This window comes from Anguilla anguilla, chromosome 8, assembly GCF_013347855.1.
Source record: "Anguilla anguilla isolate fAngAng1 chromosome 8, fAngAng1.pri, whole genome shotgun sequence".
Classification (NCBI taxonomy): domain Eukaryota; kingdom Metazoa; phylum Chordata; class Actinopteri; order Anguilliformes; family Anguillidae; genus Anguilla; species Anguilla anguilla.
In genome coordinates this window covers 38,326,926-38,342,158 of record NC_049208.1, presented here as the reverse complement: position 1 = coordinate 38,342,158, position 15,233 = coordinate 38,326,926, and the positions used below count along the sequence as shown (strand labels likewise).

Below are 15,233 nucleotides of genomic sequence, written 5' to 3'. Positions count from 1 at the left end.
TCAGTCGTTCCACTTACCGTTTTGCTCTGAATGGTTTTTTTTGGTACTTTCACTGGGGCCATGCAGGAAACCCTGTGAAACTTGTGTGTCTAAAGGGAGCAGTTTACAGGGTTATCTAAAGTAATTCTCATGAAGGATGTGTCACTCTGGACATATCCAATGAAATTATAAGCAGTGAATGAATGTATCTAAATGACTGATATGCCTCTGAGCTTTGTGCTATATTACTCAAAATCTGTGTGATGGCAGCAGACTGTGTTGACTTTCGTACAACAGATTAGCTGAGGATTCTGTGACAAGTGTTTTTCATTCATAATTACCCATAAACACTTAGGCTAAAAGCACATACTGCACTGTTATTATTAGCTTTTTATTGCCTAGTGTACCCATGCCTTATAATGTAACACAATAAAATAACATCATGCAGACGATATTGTGACTTAATTTCAGCTTAAGCTGATGGAGTGGTGTTGCGCAAATGTGCCATTAGAGTTAAAAATGTGCATTATTTCTGTCAGAATTTTGTGTTTTAATAACGCTACTGCTATCTGTGAAAGGCACATTTGGGGCCATGCTATTTTGCAATGATGATAAGAACGGGTTCAGGGACATGCCAGGTAAAAACTTGGGTGAATAAAGCTAGCAGGAATAATACTGAAGAAATGAAACTACTGCTGAGGTGTTCATCAGGGCGATCTTGGCATGATCACATGTGAGGCATAGACAGACACACTTCAGGTGTTGCAGAAGTAATCACTCTTGTGTACTTTTAATGCCTCGATGACATTTTTGCATTAAGAAACTTAGCCCATCTATTAACCAGACATACAGTGTATGTTCCACAGTGATATAAATATGCTGTTTGTGTAAGTATTTGTTAATCAGTGACTCTTAAATGAATTGTTCGTGAGGAAACGGTGATGGGAAATGCATCTGCCTTTCCGTCGGCGTTCCATTTGCGCATCACATGGCGTGTGCTTACCTGCCGCATCGTCACAGGAAGTGTATGTGAGCGCTGTGTTTCCATTCAAAGCCAGAAAACGGGCGCTTAAGTAAAACTGGCGTGTTTTTGCGCCCCCCCCCCAAGCTGTCGGAAGAGGAGAAGATCCAGCGCTACAGCATCCTGTCGGAGCTCTACGACCTGATCGGCTTCCACCGCAAGTCGGCGTTCTTCAAGCGGGTGGCGGCCATGCAGTGCGTGGCCCCCACCATCCCCGAGCCCGGCTGGAGGGCCTGCTACAAGCTCCTGCTGGAGACCCTGCCCGGCTACAGCCTGTCCCTCGACCCCAAGGACTTCTGCAAAGGTAACCCCTTAGACCCTGTCCCTCACACCCTAAAGACTTCTGCAAAGGTAACCCCTTACAGCCTGTCCCTCACACCCTAAAGACTTCTGCAAAGGTAACCCCTTACAGCCTGTCCCTCACACCCTAAAGACTTCTGCAAAGGTAACCCCTTACAGCCTGTCCCTCACACCCTAAAGACTTCTGCAAAGGTAACCCCTTACAGCCTGTCCCTCACACCCTAAAGACTTCTGCAAAGGTAACCCCTTACAGCCTGTCCCTCACACCCTAAAGACTTCTGCAAAGGTAACCCCTTACAGCCTGTCCCTCACACCCTAAAGACTTCTGCAAAGGTAACCCCTTAGACCCTGCCCCTCACACCCTAAAGACTTCTGCAAAGGTAACCCCTTAGACCCTGCCCCTCACACCCTAAAGACTTCTGCAAAGGTAACCCCTTAGACCCTGTCCCTCACACCCTAAAGACTTCTGCAAAGGTAACCCCTTAGACCCTGCCCCTCACACCCTAAAGACTTCTGCAAAGGTAACCCCTTACAGCCTGTCCCTCACACCCTAAAGACTTCTGCAAAGGTAACCCCTTACAGCCTGTCCCTTGAAAACAAGGACTTCTGCAAAGTGGTCTCCAACTCTGGTCCTGGAGAGCTACAGGGTCTGCTGGTTTTCATAGTGACTCTGCACTTCATGAATCAATTAGAGCAGTTGATTACACAGTTAACTCAACTCACCTGGTGTCTTGGGTCTCAATTGGGTGCCGATTTTAAGATGAAAACAAAAACCAGCAGACCCTGTAGCTCTCCAGGACCAGGGTTGGAGACCACTGGTGTGGACAGTAATCTTGGTTGCGATGGAGGTAAACCATTAACTTTGCGCGCACCTGGCAGTCGGCAGGGCTGCCAGATGTCCCGTCGCTAGCTGAAATGACTGAAATGGCTGCCAGTGTGGCTGACATCTCTGAATAAATCAGGCCGAAGTAAAGCTTTAGAATGAAGAGGACCAAAGATTTGCGGAGGTCATGCTTCGCTTTGTTCTGGTATTGACTGTTAGACTACAGTTAAGCTATTGTGAGTTCGGCTGCAGCCTTGTCCTTTTCTAACCTTTGTTTTAAAGGGCTTTTTTTAAAGAGGCATCCTCTTAGAGTGCTATGTGTGCTGAGCACCACTCTTCCTGAAAAAAACTTCAATCAGTCCTAGACTCAGGTTTTACAAATATTCAAAAATCCAGTGCAAGGACTCAGCTGTAAGTGTTTCCATATAGCTGGTACTCAACCTCCTACTTTATGCATCCACTTAACTGTGGGTTTCAAAAACATTTTCCAGGCGACCGCGGCACTTATACAATTTCCCGTATTCGGTTTTTGAGTTTCTGCAACAGGATCCTTGACCCCATAAACCACTTGCACAAATAGAGCTTTTCTGAGGAAGGAAAATGCTTTCGTAGTCAGATTCAAGATTTGTAAGCATGGTCTATGATGTTGCCTTTCCCTTCTCTGTTCTGCTGCAGCAGGTTATTGAGTCAGAGTAATTGTTGTTGTGCAGTGATTCCCCCCCCCCCCCCCAACAAGCAAAACAGTACTGTTGAATATTTACCAAGACGTTTCCCTTTCGCCTTGCTGTTTAGATTGGGTCATGACTTGCACGCTCTGACTCTTTCTGTGTTGTTTGCGCTCAAGTGTTTAAAGACGGGGTATTGCCTGGAGTGTGGAGGGCGGTTCTCCTGCTGCATTGTCAGAAGGAGCTCTTGAAGCCTGCACTGTACAGAGACACACTCGCGCGCAAACACACACACGCGCGCGCACTCACAGGTGCACACAAACACACACGCGCGCACACTCACACGTGCACACAAACACACACACACGCACACAGACGTTTTGGTTGAGTCTTGGGCGACCGTGAGCACAATCAATTGGTCAACAAAAGGAGGTCAGCCCAAACGGTATCCCTGCTATTTAAAAAAATTTGGGCCCTTTATTACATGTTTAACTGCAATCTGAAATCAAGAATTAAAATATGTGTTATGAGTTTGGTTCCTTCGTGTAAATTGTGTGCAAGTGTGCTGAAGTCGTACGTTGGCTTAACCTCTTAAGGAACAAGCCAAATTTTGCCAATCCTTGCCCATTTAGGGGGTACCCTATTTAAAGCTTTATAACTCCAGACGTGAACACCACAGAGACTTGAAAAATGGCTTAAATGAAGCAAGACATTTGTACAATTTACAATACTAACACAGATTAGTTTATATTCATAATTTTGGAAGAAATAAAGTGCCACAAATGCAATTGTTTTGACAAAAAATCCAAAATAAATTTGCACTTTTTAAGTTTGCAATGAAATACTGCGAGATTGAATATATGCAGGAGGTTAAACTATACATGTGCTAGGTCAAAAACGTCTTGACCACAAGTTCATAAAATCTAAGGGTGGATATGTAGAACTACTATAGATGTATGAAGCAAAAACTAAGCAGTGTACCCAGCATCTCCAAATCTATCCAAAATGTCTAAATTATGCATTGCTGTAAATCATAACATATCCATGTATTTCACTACAAATCAACTGTTTTGACTCAAGAAAATCACTGTTGCATAATTTTCAAATGGGAATTACAAGCTTTCAGTCAGTACAGTGGTCTAAAATAGCTAGGTGTCCAGAAACATATCCAGAATCTCTCCAAAATTGAATAAAATGATTTTTGTCCATTATAAAGCATATAAATGAGCCCCTTATGAGGGTTTAAGATGAAACATTGCTATCAGATTAAAAAAATAATGCAAAAACATTGTCACACAATGCGGTACAGTACCTAAATGTGTAATAATTAACTCGTGTGTATTTCTATACTCTGTACTCCCGTATGTTTTCTTGTATGGGGATGAGACAACATGAAAACAATTTTCACCCGTCCACCACGTTTTGGCAATGTTCCAGCTATGACGTCATCACTGTTGCATGCTTCACAAAAACTATTACACTTCCGTCTAACGCTTACATTACAGTGTAAAATATTTACATTATATAACACCACTAACCTATTTAAAGATACTCAATTTCAAAAATAACGTATATAACCGAAATATTTTGAACGGTAATACTTACATAGCAATGATGAAATCTCCTCTATGTTCAGTAGATAGAGACAGAGACGGTATCAATGATATTGTTCTATTCGCTTCTGTTTTGCTCCAGAAAACGATGTCAGCTAGGTCTATCAGCAAACATATGGTTTAGCTATGTTCAGAAGTCCTCAATAATAATAGTATTTTCCAAGAAATTACGAAATATCCTTGAACACGTTTCGTTAGGTGCATCGTATTTGTCTGCTAACAGAGTGATTGCGTAAGTGAATGCTATGGTAAGAATATTTTCTGTTACGCTGACCTATAAAACGCTATTCCAAAAGCAGAATTAGACATGTTATACATCGTTAGAAAGCTTATACTGTCGCCTACCGAATAAATGAATTGTAAATCAAGTCAGACTGTACTAAAAAGGACGACGACGCCGTAAACAACAGGTGTGGTGTTACGCACAGCTATTTTGGAAGATACCCAGGCGTCACAGATGCGCCTATATTTCCCAAACGGATTGTCCAAGACAATATATGACCACGCAGTCTCAAAAGGGACATCTCTACACGTAAAACCAACAGTAAGGTTTTATATTTATTCAATATTTAGTCCCAGATATTGACTGTAGAATGACATGGTATCATTTTTAAAAACTTTTTCTCGTTTATTTCGTTATTCAGTGAGCAGCGTTTTCACTGCTGTATAGGCATATCTTAGTGCTATTGTCGGGTTTATCTTGCTGCTATGACGGAATACGATTTTTTAGTGGTGAAAGAATATTTTTATTAATGCCAGGATAGACAATATTGTCCATTATGTCAAGGGTGGGGGGTGTTTTTTAGATGAGACTGCAGGGAGGGGGTGCGTGTTAAATGAACGACCGGAGCGACAATGGTGGGGCTGCGAAACTCCGTTTTCGGCATAGTTGTCATGTATCGTCTACTAATGAAACTGAAACAACGCGTTTCTGTTTTCATCTCACACGTTGGTTGCAGTAGCACCGAATGTTTGACTTTAGTAATCTAGGCACGCGGGCGTGCCCACCACTAGGGGCAATGCGCTAAGAGGTTAACAGTGCCCTTATTTTGTATAGGAATAATTGCTCTTGCTGCACCTGTGAGCCAGACATCACCTGTCAGCAAGAAATGACTCCCCACCATTGAAAAATCACCTTTCAATAACAATGTGCAACAGTCTCTTTCTTGTTAGACTGTGGACCATATGATAAGACACAATTTCACCAGCATGCAAACAACTGACTAAAAACATGCTTGGGTCACCAACAGCTGATGAGCCTTGGTTCTTATTCATTCAAAATCAGGGACCTAGATATCACTAAGCAACAACTAGTGTCGTGGTAGAAGCAATAGATTTATTTTTCTATATCTGGGAGTTATGTTCTGCACTTAAAAACCTCCCTGCAATCAGTCAGTTTTATTTTTATGTCGCCACTCACCAGTGTCTCAGGGCAATGGACAGTTTAAAATGATCAGCCAAATGTAGCTGAAGCACAGTTCGGTCACCCATGCACATATTGAATAAAAGCACAGTCAAAAAGCAATGTTTTCTAGAGAGTTCCATGATGGGAAACATAGCAAGTGAAGGTCCTGAGTCTTTGCGATTTGAGGCCTGGGCACCGCCAGTAGTCCCCTGCCTTCCAAGCACAAGGACCTGACTGCCACAGCTCTGCAATGCATCAGGGCTCTTTGCCATTGAAGGCCTTATAAGTTGAGACCTTGCAGTACACTATTTAACAGCAGCCATTGCAGCGATTTTGTTAATACGTGTGATGTTTTCAATCTTGCGGGTGTGAGCTAATAGCCTGCCAGCTGTATTTTACACAGACTGCAGTCTATTCAGTTTACCGTCAGGAAGTCCAGCAAACAAAGAACTGCATCATTCCAGTTTAGTCGTAGCGACGGAGTGGACCAACACATCTGTGTCCTCCCTGCTCAGACGCTTGCTCAGTGTAAGTTTCAGAATGTTGCTCAAATGGTTTGAAATGATTTTGAAGCAAGAGCTTGGGGACAAAAATAACACCCAGAATTCAAAATGAGATTGGATTCTCATCCAAATGTATTGAAGTCTTATGTGTGGCTGTTGGATCCAATCAGGAATATTTCTGTTTTTTCAGTGCTGGCTTCTGCCAATTTGTTGTCGTCCGTGTTTTAAATTCAGTAAGGCACTCAGTAAGCACAAATGCTGCCAAGTCACTTTTGGCTGGAAATGATGCATAAACCTGTCTGTCATCGGCACAGAATTTGGACCCCAAAATTATACTTCCTGATGATGTCACCCAGCGGTACGTACACACTGAACAGCACTAGCCCCGATATTGAGCCCTTGAGAACACCATATCCAAGGGCTCTGGTTGATGGCTTTGTATCAGCTAATGGGACAAAACGGGAACGCTTGGAGCGATATGATTCAAGTCACTCGAGGGCCTCCCCGCACAAGCCAACATTGGACTGGTGTCACAGCAGCAGGATATCATAATTAACAGTGTCAAAGCTGCATTGAAGCCGAGGTAGTCATCAGCCCAGCATCTGGCTAACAGAGGACATTGCAGATGTGAAACTGGACAGTCTCAGTGTTAATATCTGGATGAACACCAGAATGAAATTCTCCCGCAGAATTGTTCAGTTGCAGAATTTTCTGATATCTTACTAACAAATGACAGCATGGAGATTGGGTGGTAATTACAGTAATAAATCCATGGAAATGTTAGGCAAGAATGGTACAAGCTAGGGAAAGTTCTTGGCTATAACCATGTACTCCCACCCTGGGTACACATTCTAACTTTGTGTGGTATATCTGTCCCAAGTCCAGTGGTGCCACAGTGGCCTACTTTTATAGTGTGTCCGAGGCTTTTTCTTGTGAATTTAAATAAATAAAATATCCTGTATGTTCAAGGCAATATTTCCCTCCTTGCTTGAATGATTAATCCCCTCAATTGTGCCAGCTTTCATGCCAGTTTAGAGTTTGCTGTTAAATATTGACTTAATAACTCTGTCAGCATTATGTTAGTTGTTTTTTTTTAAATAGTTATGGTTATATAAGCTGTGTTCCTTTCTGGTTGCAAACACCGTGTGTAATATTTGTCAGGTCTAAAATTCCATGTCTATATACTTGATGCTTATCTGGAACAGAAAGAGGACAGCTTGCATATGGTAGATATGCTTATTCACAAGAGACGACTCTTTATGACCTGAAGCCATAAAAGAGAGGCATCCCTTCTCTATCCAGGCTATTATTCCATATTTATAATTTATGCATGGGTGTGTCACTCTGGGGAAAAATAATGAATAAAATATGTATATATTTAAAGACAATATATACATTATATATGTATATATATATATATATATATATATATATATATATATATATATGTTTCTCATTCCAAAACCATTGGCATTATTATGGAGTCTGCCTGCCTTTGCTACTGTAACAGCCTCCACTCTTCGGGGAAGGCTTTCCAGTAGATTTTGAAACATGGCTGCAGGGATTCACTTCCATTCAGCCACAAGAGCATTAGTGAGGTTGGGCACTGATGCTGGACGAAAGGCCTGGCATGCAGTTGGCATACCAATTCATCCCAAAGGTGTTTGACGGGGTAGAGTTCAGGGATTTGTGCAGGCCAGTCAAGTTCCTCCTCACCAAACTTGGCAAACCTTACTTTGTGCACAGGTGCATTGTAATGCTGAAACAGGAAAGGTCCTTCCCAACACTTTCCCCAAAGTTGTAAGTGCACCATTCTCTAGAATGTCATTGTATGCTGTAGAATTAAGATTTCACTTCACTGGAACTAAGGGACCTAGGGCTCCAAATCATGAAAAACAGCCCCAGACCATTATTCCTCCTCCATCAAACCTTACAGTTTGCACTATTCGGACCAGTACAGTCTGCACTATGCATTTCGCCAAACCAAGATTTGTCCGTCAGACTGCCAGATATGAAGCGTGATTCATCACTCCTGCGAATGCATTTTTTCACTGCTGTGGATTCCAATGGCGGTGTGCTTTACACCACTCCAGCTGATGCTTGGCATTGCATGGTGGTGTTAGGCTTGCGTACGGATGCTCAGTCTTTTGGAAATGCAGTGTGTGTATATATACTGTGTATATATTGATATATATATATATATATATATACACACACACACACAAATAAATATGTGTATACAAGCACAGATGCATATTTGTAATGACTTCTTTATGAGTGGTTGTGCATTAATTGCGTTTTTCCAGGTAACTCTCATTCTTGCCATGATGTGTTACGTGGAAAATGCACTTCAGCGCAGGTCTGGATTTGGCCCTGAGTGAAAACCAGTAGTCATTATTCCTTTGCTTTTGAATTATTTGGCTTCAGCTGTAGCTGTTTATATGAATATGTTAAAATGTGTGTACCATTCCCTTGAGTGAATTCAGTGGCTTTCTTTCCTTCCTCATTTGCATATAAATTGAGAGTGGCGGTTAAGACGCTAGAATTGTATAGTGTCTAGAATTTGGCTTACGCGTTTCAGTGTAAATAACTGGTCATTTTTGTGTGTTTAGACTTTGGTTGGTTCTGTAAACCGTGTGGTAATGTTTCAGTTGTAGAAGGATTATGCCCCTTGAATAGAAGTGAAGGTCCTAGTTCCTGCCATGTCATCTATGTAACATTTATAATATTTAATATTGTATGTAACACACAGACACACACACACACATACACTCACCGGCCACTTCATTAGGTGCACCTGTTCAACTGCTCGTTAATGCAGATATCTAATCAGCCAATCACGTGGCAGAAACTCAGTGCATTTAGGAATGTAGACGATCTGCTGAAGTTCAAATCAAGCATCAGAATGGGGAAAAAAGGTGATTTTAAGTGACTTTGAATGTGGCATGGTTGTTAGTGCCAGACGGGCTGGTTTGAGTATTTCTGAAACTGCTGATCTACTGGGATTTTCACGCACAACCATCTCTAGGGTTTACAGAGAATGGTCCGAAAAATAGAAAATAATTCAGTGAGCGGCAGTTCTCTGGGCGAAAATGTCTTGTTGATGGCAGAGGTCAGAAGAGAATGGCCAGACTGGTATGAGCTGATAGAAAGTCAACAGTAACTCAAATAACGACTCGTTACAACCGAGGTATGCAGAAGAGCATCTCTGAATGCACACCACGTCGAACCTTGAAGCAGATGGGCTACAGGAGCAGAAGACCACACGCGGTACTAGCAAGTACCTAATGAAGTGGCCGATGAGTGTATATTACATATGTAGTCTCAAGTTAAGTTGCTGTCGATAGTGGTTTGGTTCATGACTGAATATGTATTATTTAAATATGTAAATAAATGCATGCTTTTAGCATTTAGACTAATTTCTTGTAAGAGATTTTTCATTTGAATTGTTTGGCTCATTAAGGGTTGCTGGAAGGATTCATGCAGCTTGGACATTTTGCACCAGTTCACATCTAAAAATGTGCAGTGAAAAGACAACAACGGAAAATGTGTCGTATGTAAGTGAGCGGTCGAATGTTTGACATAGATATCCCAGTTCAAGCAGTCTATCTCTGGTCTCAACTGAAATAAATTGTTTTCTCTGATGCGGCTGTGCCGATCTTTCTTCAGGATAAAGTGCGTGATCTTCAGAGCCGCCCAGTGATATTTTGTGTGTAAATGTGAAATTGAAAGAAGAGCTGTGGTGATAAAATCACGCTCTCTTCCTCCCCTTCTCATGGCTGCTTCAGTTGTTTAATGGAAAAATCTTTCAGTGACGAAGCTCAGTGTGAAGCTTCCCTCTGAACGTACCGGGATCTGACTTCTTGCTTCTTTGTGGTTTAAAGTATGGGTAATTTTGTCACCCCTCATCATATGTGGCTAGGGCAAGGGGGTGGGGGTGGGGGTGGGGGGAGGTGACTGCGTGTGATCCTTGGACTGCTGATTGCTCTCGGAAGTTAGTCTCTTTCACAGTGTCGCTGTTCCCTGTGGTGTTTCAGCCTAGACCTTGCTGGCCTCTGTGGTTCTCCCTGTAATTATCCCTCATTGTGGCCTTATTAATTTGCCAGTTATCGATAGCTGGGTGACACCATCTTGAACTGCTTGCACGGTTTCACTGCTTAAAGCCCTTTGCGGGGCTGTGGAGAGGGCAGCTCTGGTGTAGGATAGTTAAAGATAATTTCAGGCTAAAGCATTGTTAAAATTTGCATATTGGTTATGTAAAACATATCCCAGTCTCCTGTTTTCCTGTTGTGTAGTATTTAACTTTTCCACAGCTAAACTCGAGTTCTGTAGACGGCGAGACTTCGCACGATGATATTGCCACAGCAGGCACAAAGGAGTTTAACAGGAGAGTGTGTCTTCATCTCGCTACAGCGCCAACTGTAAGTTTCAGATATTGGTTGTAGCCCCTTAAGGACAAGAAATCAGGAGTTTGAATCGCTGCTAATCATCTTTGTGCAATACTCCTACTGAGAGAAGTGAGTCATTTTTCAAGAGGGTATACAGATTTTTTTCTGTGCTAGCAGCCTCAATAGTCCAGAATGCGACAGCGTTGCTTCACAGGGGATTGGGGGCATGGCCACGATCTACTACTTTGCTTTTAGCCCTTTAGCTAAGTACTCCTGGCTAATGTCAATGGCAATGTACCTGACCATGTATGCCACACCCTTTTCACAAATGGAGGTGCTGAATGTAGTTTTGGGTAATGTAGGAAAACGACATACTGGAGCCGATCCAGAAGAGATGGCTCAAAGACATGCTTTTCACAGCATTTAAATATCCATGTTCACTTTCCTACCTGATTCTCCCCATATTAGATCAACTAATGTCCCAATTAGACACTCAGTTGTATGATTAGCCACTTGACTGTGCTGTTGGAATGCATATGGGGATGCCTGGAGAATAAGCATTGAAATACAAGTTTAAATCCACGCAGGTCCTACCAACAGATAACAGTGCTTACGTTTTTTTTCTCCAGAAGCATTTCAGGCAGCTCTCTTTAGTTTGGTTATTTGCTACCGCTTCCGGTATAATTAAAAAGATGAAGAAGAAAAGAAAGGTAATGCACCATATGGTGGGGAAGGTTGTGATTGAATTCAATAATTATTGTTGTGGTATATTGCCCAGCCCTGTTGCTACTACATGTTTACTAGCAGTGTAACTCTAGCCTGGAGTTTCCTTTTAAGGGAAGGAGAAGAGTGGAACCTCACTTGGCCCGGCTAAGTGGAGATGGCAGAAGTTTGAGAAATCGAAAAGGAAATGGGTTTTATTCACCCAGGGGAGCACTCATTCTCACTCCTAAATTTTAGCAGGGGCAAGGTGAGGGATAGTCTGTCAACCGATGGTCTATCGATAGTCCGTCAAACAGTCACAGACGAGTGTCTCTCTAGCTCTCTCTGTCTCTTTATCCCTCCCTCTCTCTCTGTTCATTCCAACTTCTCAGATTGTTCATTTTATTTTTAATTGTGCATTTAGGCAAAGATGGCATGTTCTCCATTCGTTTATTATAAATGTTACATTTCCGGCCTTTGATGACTTGAGTGAAGTACTGAGTAAATGCTGAGGACAAGGCACCCCAGCATTAGATTGAATGTTCCCTGTATAAAGGATATAATGGGCCAAATGCCCAATCATTGGCTTTTGCAAGGATAAAGAAACTGGCCTCTCTGACTAACGAGATGATGTAATGAGTTTGCAGTAGTCAAGGTAACCCCAGCATGTCCCAGACAGTCCAGAATGACCAGGAGAGGTCAAATGGATGCCAAAACTCAATTTAATATGTGTCTCTGTGAATGAATTGTATTTGAGCGATGACAACATGAAAACATGTTCTTTATGAGATTTGAGGGACATTTTCTTTGACCCCTTTTTACTGTATCACTTAACCCATTCCGTGTAGATCTGATGCGCTGCAGTGACCATTCAGTATCTCAGAAATGAAGAACTGGATGCTTAAGGTGAAGCTCTAGATTGAAGGCACTGTTCTGATGTTTATGAAAAATCCCATGCGCTACAAAGGAACGGAAGGAAAGATTGCAACCCAGTAATCGTAGAACCAGGCTAACGGGAACGGCGAGCACATCTCGGTGCTGTTCAACGGAATAGTCTAGCTTACCTGTCAATTTGAGTGCGCAGCTGGGCTATTAAACCATACTTTCGGAGGGGGAAAAAAGGAGAGCGATCAGTATCTGACGTCTTTTACAAGGACTCTGTGTCTTTTCTTGGGCCAGAAGGTGCAGTGCCTTTGATTCAGGCAGTGTGTGACAGGGCGATAGCTCTGCAGTGGCACTGGTGTCATTATCTTGGTGGTGTGCTAATTGGATTGCCAGACACCTTCAGTCCTGCCTGGAAATAACACCATTGAATATATATATAGAGGACGTATATATATATATATATAATTTGATGAGACGAGGAGGGATATATATATATATATATATATATATATATATATATATATATAATATATATATATTCTCTTTTTTGTGTATAGCTGTAGCCCAAATCCGGCCCTCTGGATCCCTCCCAGAGGCTGATAAGGACTCGTTTCATGTTAGATCACAGGAATCAGGTGGAATGGTTCTATTTTTAGAGCGCTTATTGGGCACATTTCAAAAAGCTTAAAAGGGATTTGCATTAATTTGATGAGACGAGGAAGAATGTATTCTCAGCAGCAGAATGGGCGGGGGGGGGGGGGGAGCATCTCAAACCTGAGGAACGTTGTCATGTTATGATTGAAATTGTGAGCTCGCTGAATCCGTTTAGGTCAAGGTGTAGCTTGCAGTACATGCCTAGAATCCAGTGTTCCTGTCATAACTCATGAATGGCTAATTAGCATGTGCTACTACACAAGAGGGAAGCCTTCTGAATTTACTATTCTCTATATATTTTTATGGTTGATGGTTAGATGAGATGTTTAAATGCATACAAAGTTGTAGAAAAACCTCATTGCTTATTGGGGTAGTTGTTATCAAATTGTTTACATGTCATTTGGGAGGCACTTTTAGCCAAAGCAACTTATGAAAGTGCATTTTACATGGTAAACAAACCTACTATCATATATGTGTACCATCACCTGCACACATGTAAGGTACATGCCTCATGACCTGCAATATAAAGGGAGAAAGGGCTTAATGGGAAAGGGTGAGCTTTAGCTGTTTGTGGAAAACAGCCAACGAATCTGCTTTCCTGCGCTATGCATTTCCATTTTTCTTTATGTCCTAATTTGAATGGCCAAACGCATGTAAGGCATGAGGTGTAGGTTGGTTTACAGAAGTGTGCCCCTTATCAGGCCCACAAAGGAGAACAGATTGTGCTTACGGTTCTGACAGGGAGTGGGCAAGGTTTGACAGAGAGACAATGCTATTTCCACAACAGCGCTTTGGCAGTCATTTTGCTGCCTCTGCGGAATTCTCCCGCTCGTACGGAGCTGTAATAGCATTTTGTAAACCTTAGGTTTTCCATATGCATTGTAATTATGTTTGGTGTTGTTGGAAAGCCAATGCTGTGGGGAACACATTTGTGTCATTGATGGTTTGGTACAGCGGCGCTGAATAAAGACATTGGAACACCATTCAAAAGTGAACAGTAGGTAATGCGTGTTAGCTGCGAGTCAGCAGCTAGCTATGCTGCAAAGGTTAACCTGGTTTGATAGGGTGACAGGGATAATGCAGGCAGGGTGATTGATGTTTACTGCTGTTTTGCTGTGATTGCATCTTTCTGTGATGATTCGGGGTTTTTCTTAGATCCTTGGGTGTGTAAGGGAAAAAAGTGGAATGGTTCGAGGAGACGACCGGTCAATACGACCTCCTGCGCGGCGTTCGAGTACAGCATTTTCACTACTCACATTTCACAGTGCACCACGGTGTGCTATTACTGAACACACTGCATAATGAATGGCGTTCACTTTAACCTGGCATTCCTCTCTCACTCTAAACCACTACACACCTAGCGGTTTTAAGGTCCTAACGTACACACAGAACTCCCGTAGTCACTTGCCTGTGGACTAGTGCCATCGCAAGATACACAATTCTTTGCAGTCTACACAAGCCAGAGGCACGTCTGCATGTACCAATATAGACTGAGATCTGTACAGAGCCACATTACTGGTGGAAAGCGGCTGTAGCCCTTGCTTGCAGATCCCTCTATGTATAACTGTTAGCGCGGAAAGGTAAAAGCATTAGTTTTGGAGTCAAATGGCCAAGATAACCTTAAATTGATCCCGTTCCAGTATCAGCAGGTAAGACTACACATGCTCCTTTGCCAGTGAGATACCGCTGCTGCTTGGTGTGTGAGCAGATTCTTACAGAGGCAGCATCCAGTGCCAGTTTGGCCAGGTGCGCGCTAACACAGGCGCGCAGCTAGCCACCGCTTCGTTAAACCTGCTGTCCGTGGCCTGCGGCAGCGCTGTCATCGTCCCCCGGAGGACTGCTTTACTGACGCAAACTGCAGGCGCCCGACCAGCTAGAAGAGTTGCCATCGCATCACCCTGTTGGCTGTCGCTCTGCCTGTCACTCTCCCTCCCTGCGCAATGCTATGGCCAATTATGTGCAACTCGGGCTGTTCCATCGGGGCACTGTGAAGTGCGGCTCCCCCGCGACGAGTTGTAATGGTACGTTCTTCTCCCGGAGAAACCATGTCTCCCCCACCAGCGGCGCACTGCAATTTCAGTATGAAGTGAGCTCAGCGTTCCTCACTATCTAAAAGCTCATAGACTGTTTATGCAAAATCCAGCTGTATTAATAGCCGCCAATCTCTAACGTTTAAATGTTGTATCGACACGTAAATATGATTCATCTGTAACGCGGGAATGTGGAATGTTTTAAGAAACTGCCACTTTTGGATTATAAAACCCTCGGACACCCACTGATCATGATTTTTTATTC

General features: G+C 42.7%; 1 protein-coding gene across 2 annotated transcripts in view; it reads left to right on the top strand.

The window, feature by feature from the left end:
• Positions 1 to 15,233, top strand: part of trappc9 (trafficking protein particle complex 9) — a 308,154-nt gene that overhangs the window by 24,319 nt on the left and 268,602 nt on the right. For both annotated transcript variants that reach the window (XM_035429796.1, XM_035429795.1), the window contains one exon: positions 1,088 to 1,304. In XM_035429796.1, the coding sequence (XP_035285687.1) occupies positions 1,088 to 1,304 (217 nt within the window). The remainder of the gene's footprint in view (positions 1 to 1,087; positions 1,305 to 15,233) is intronic.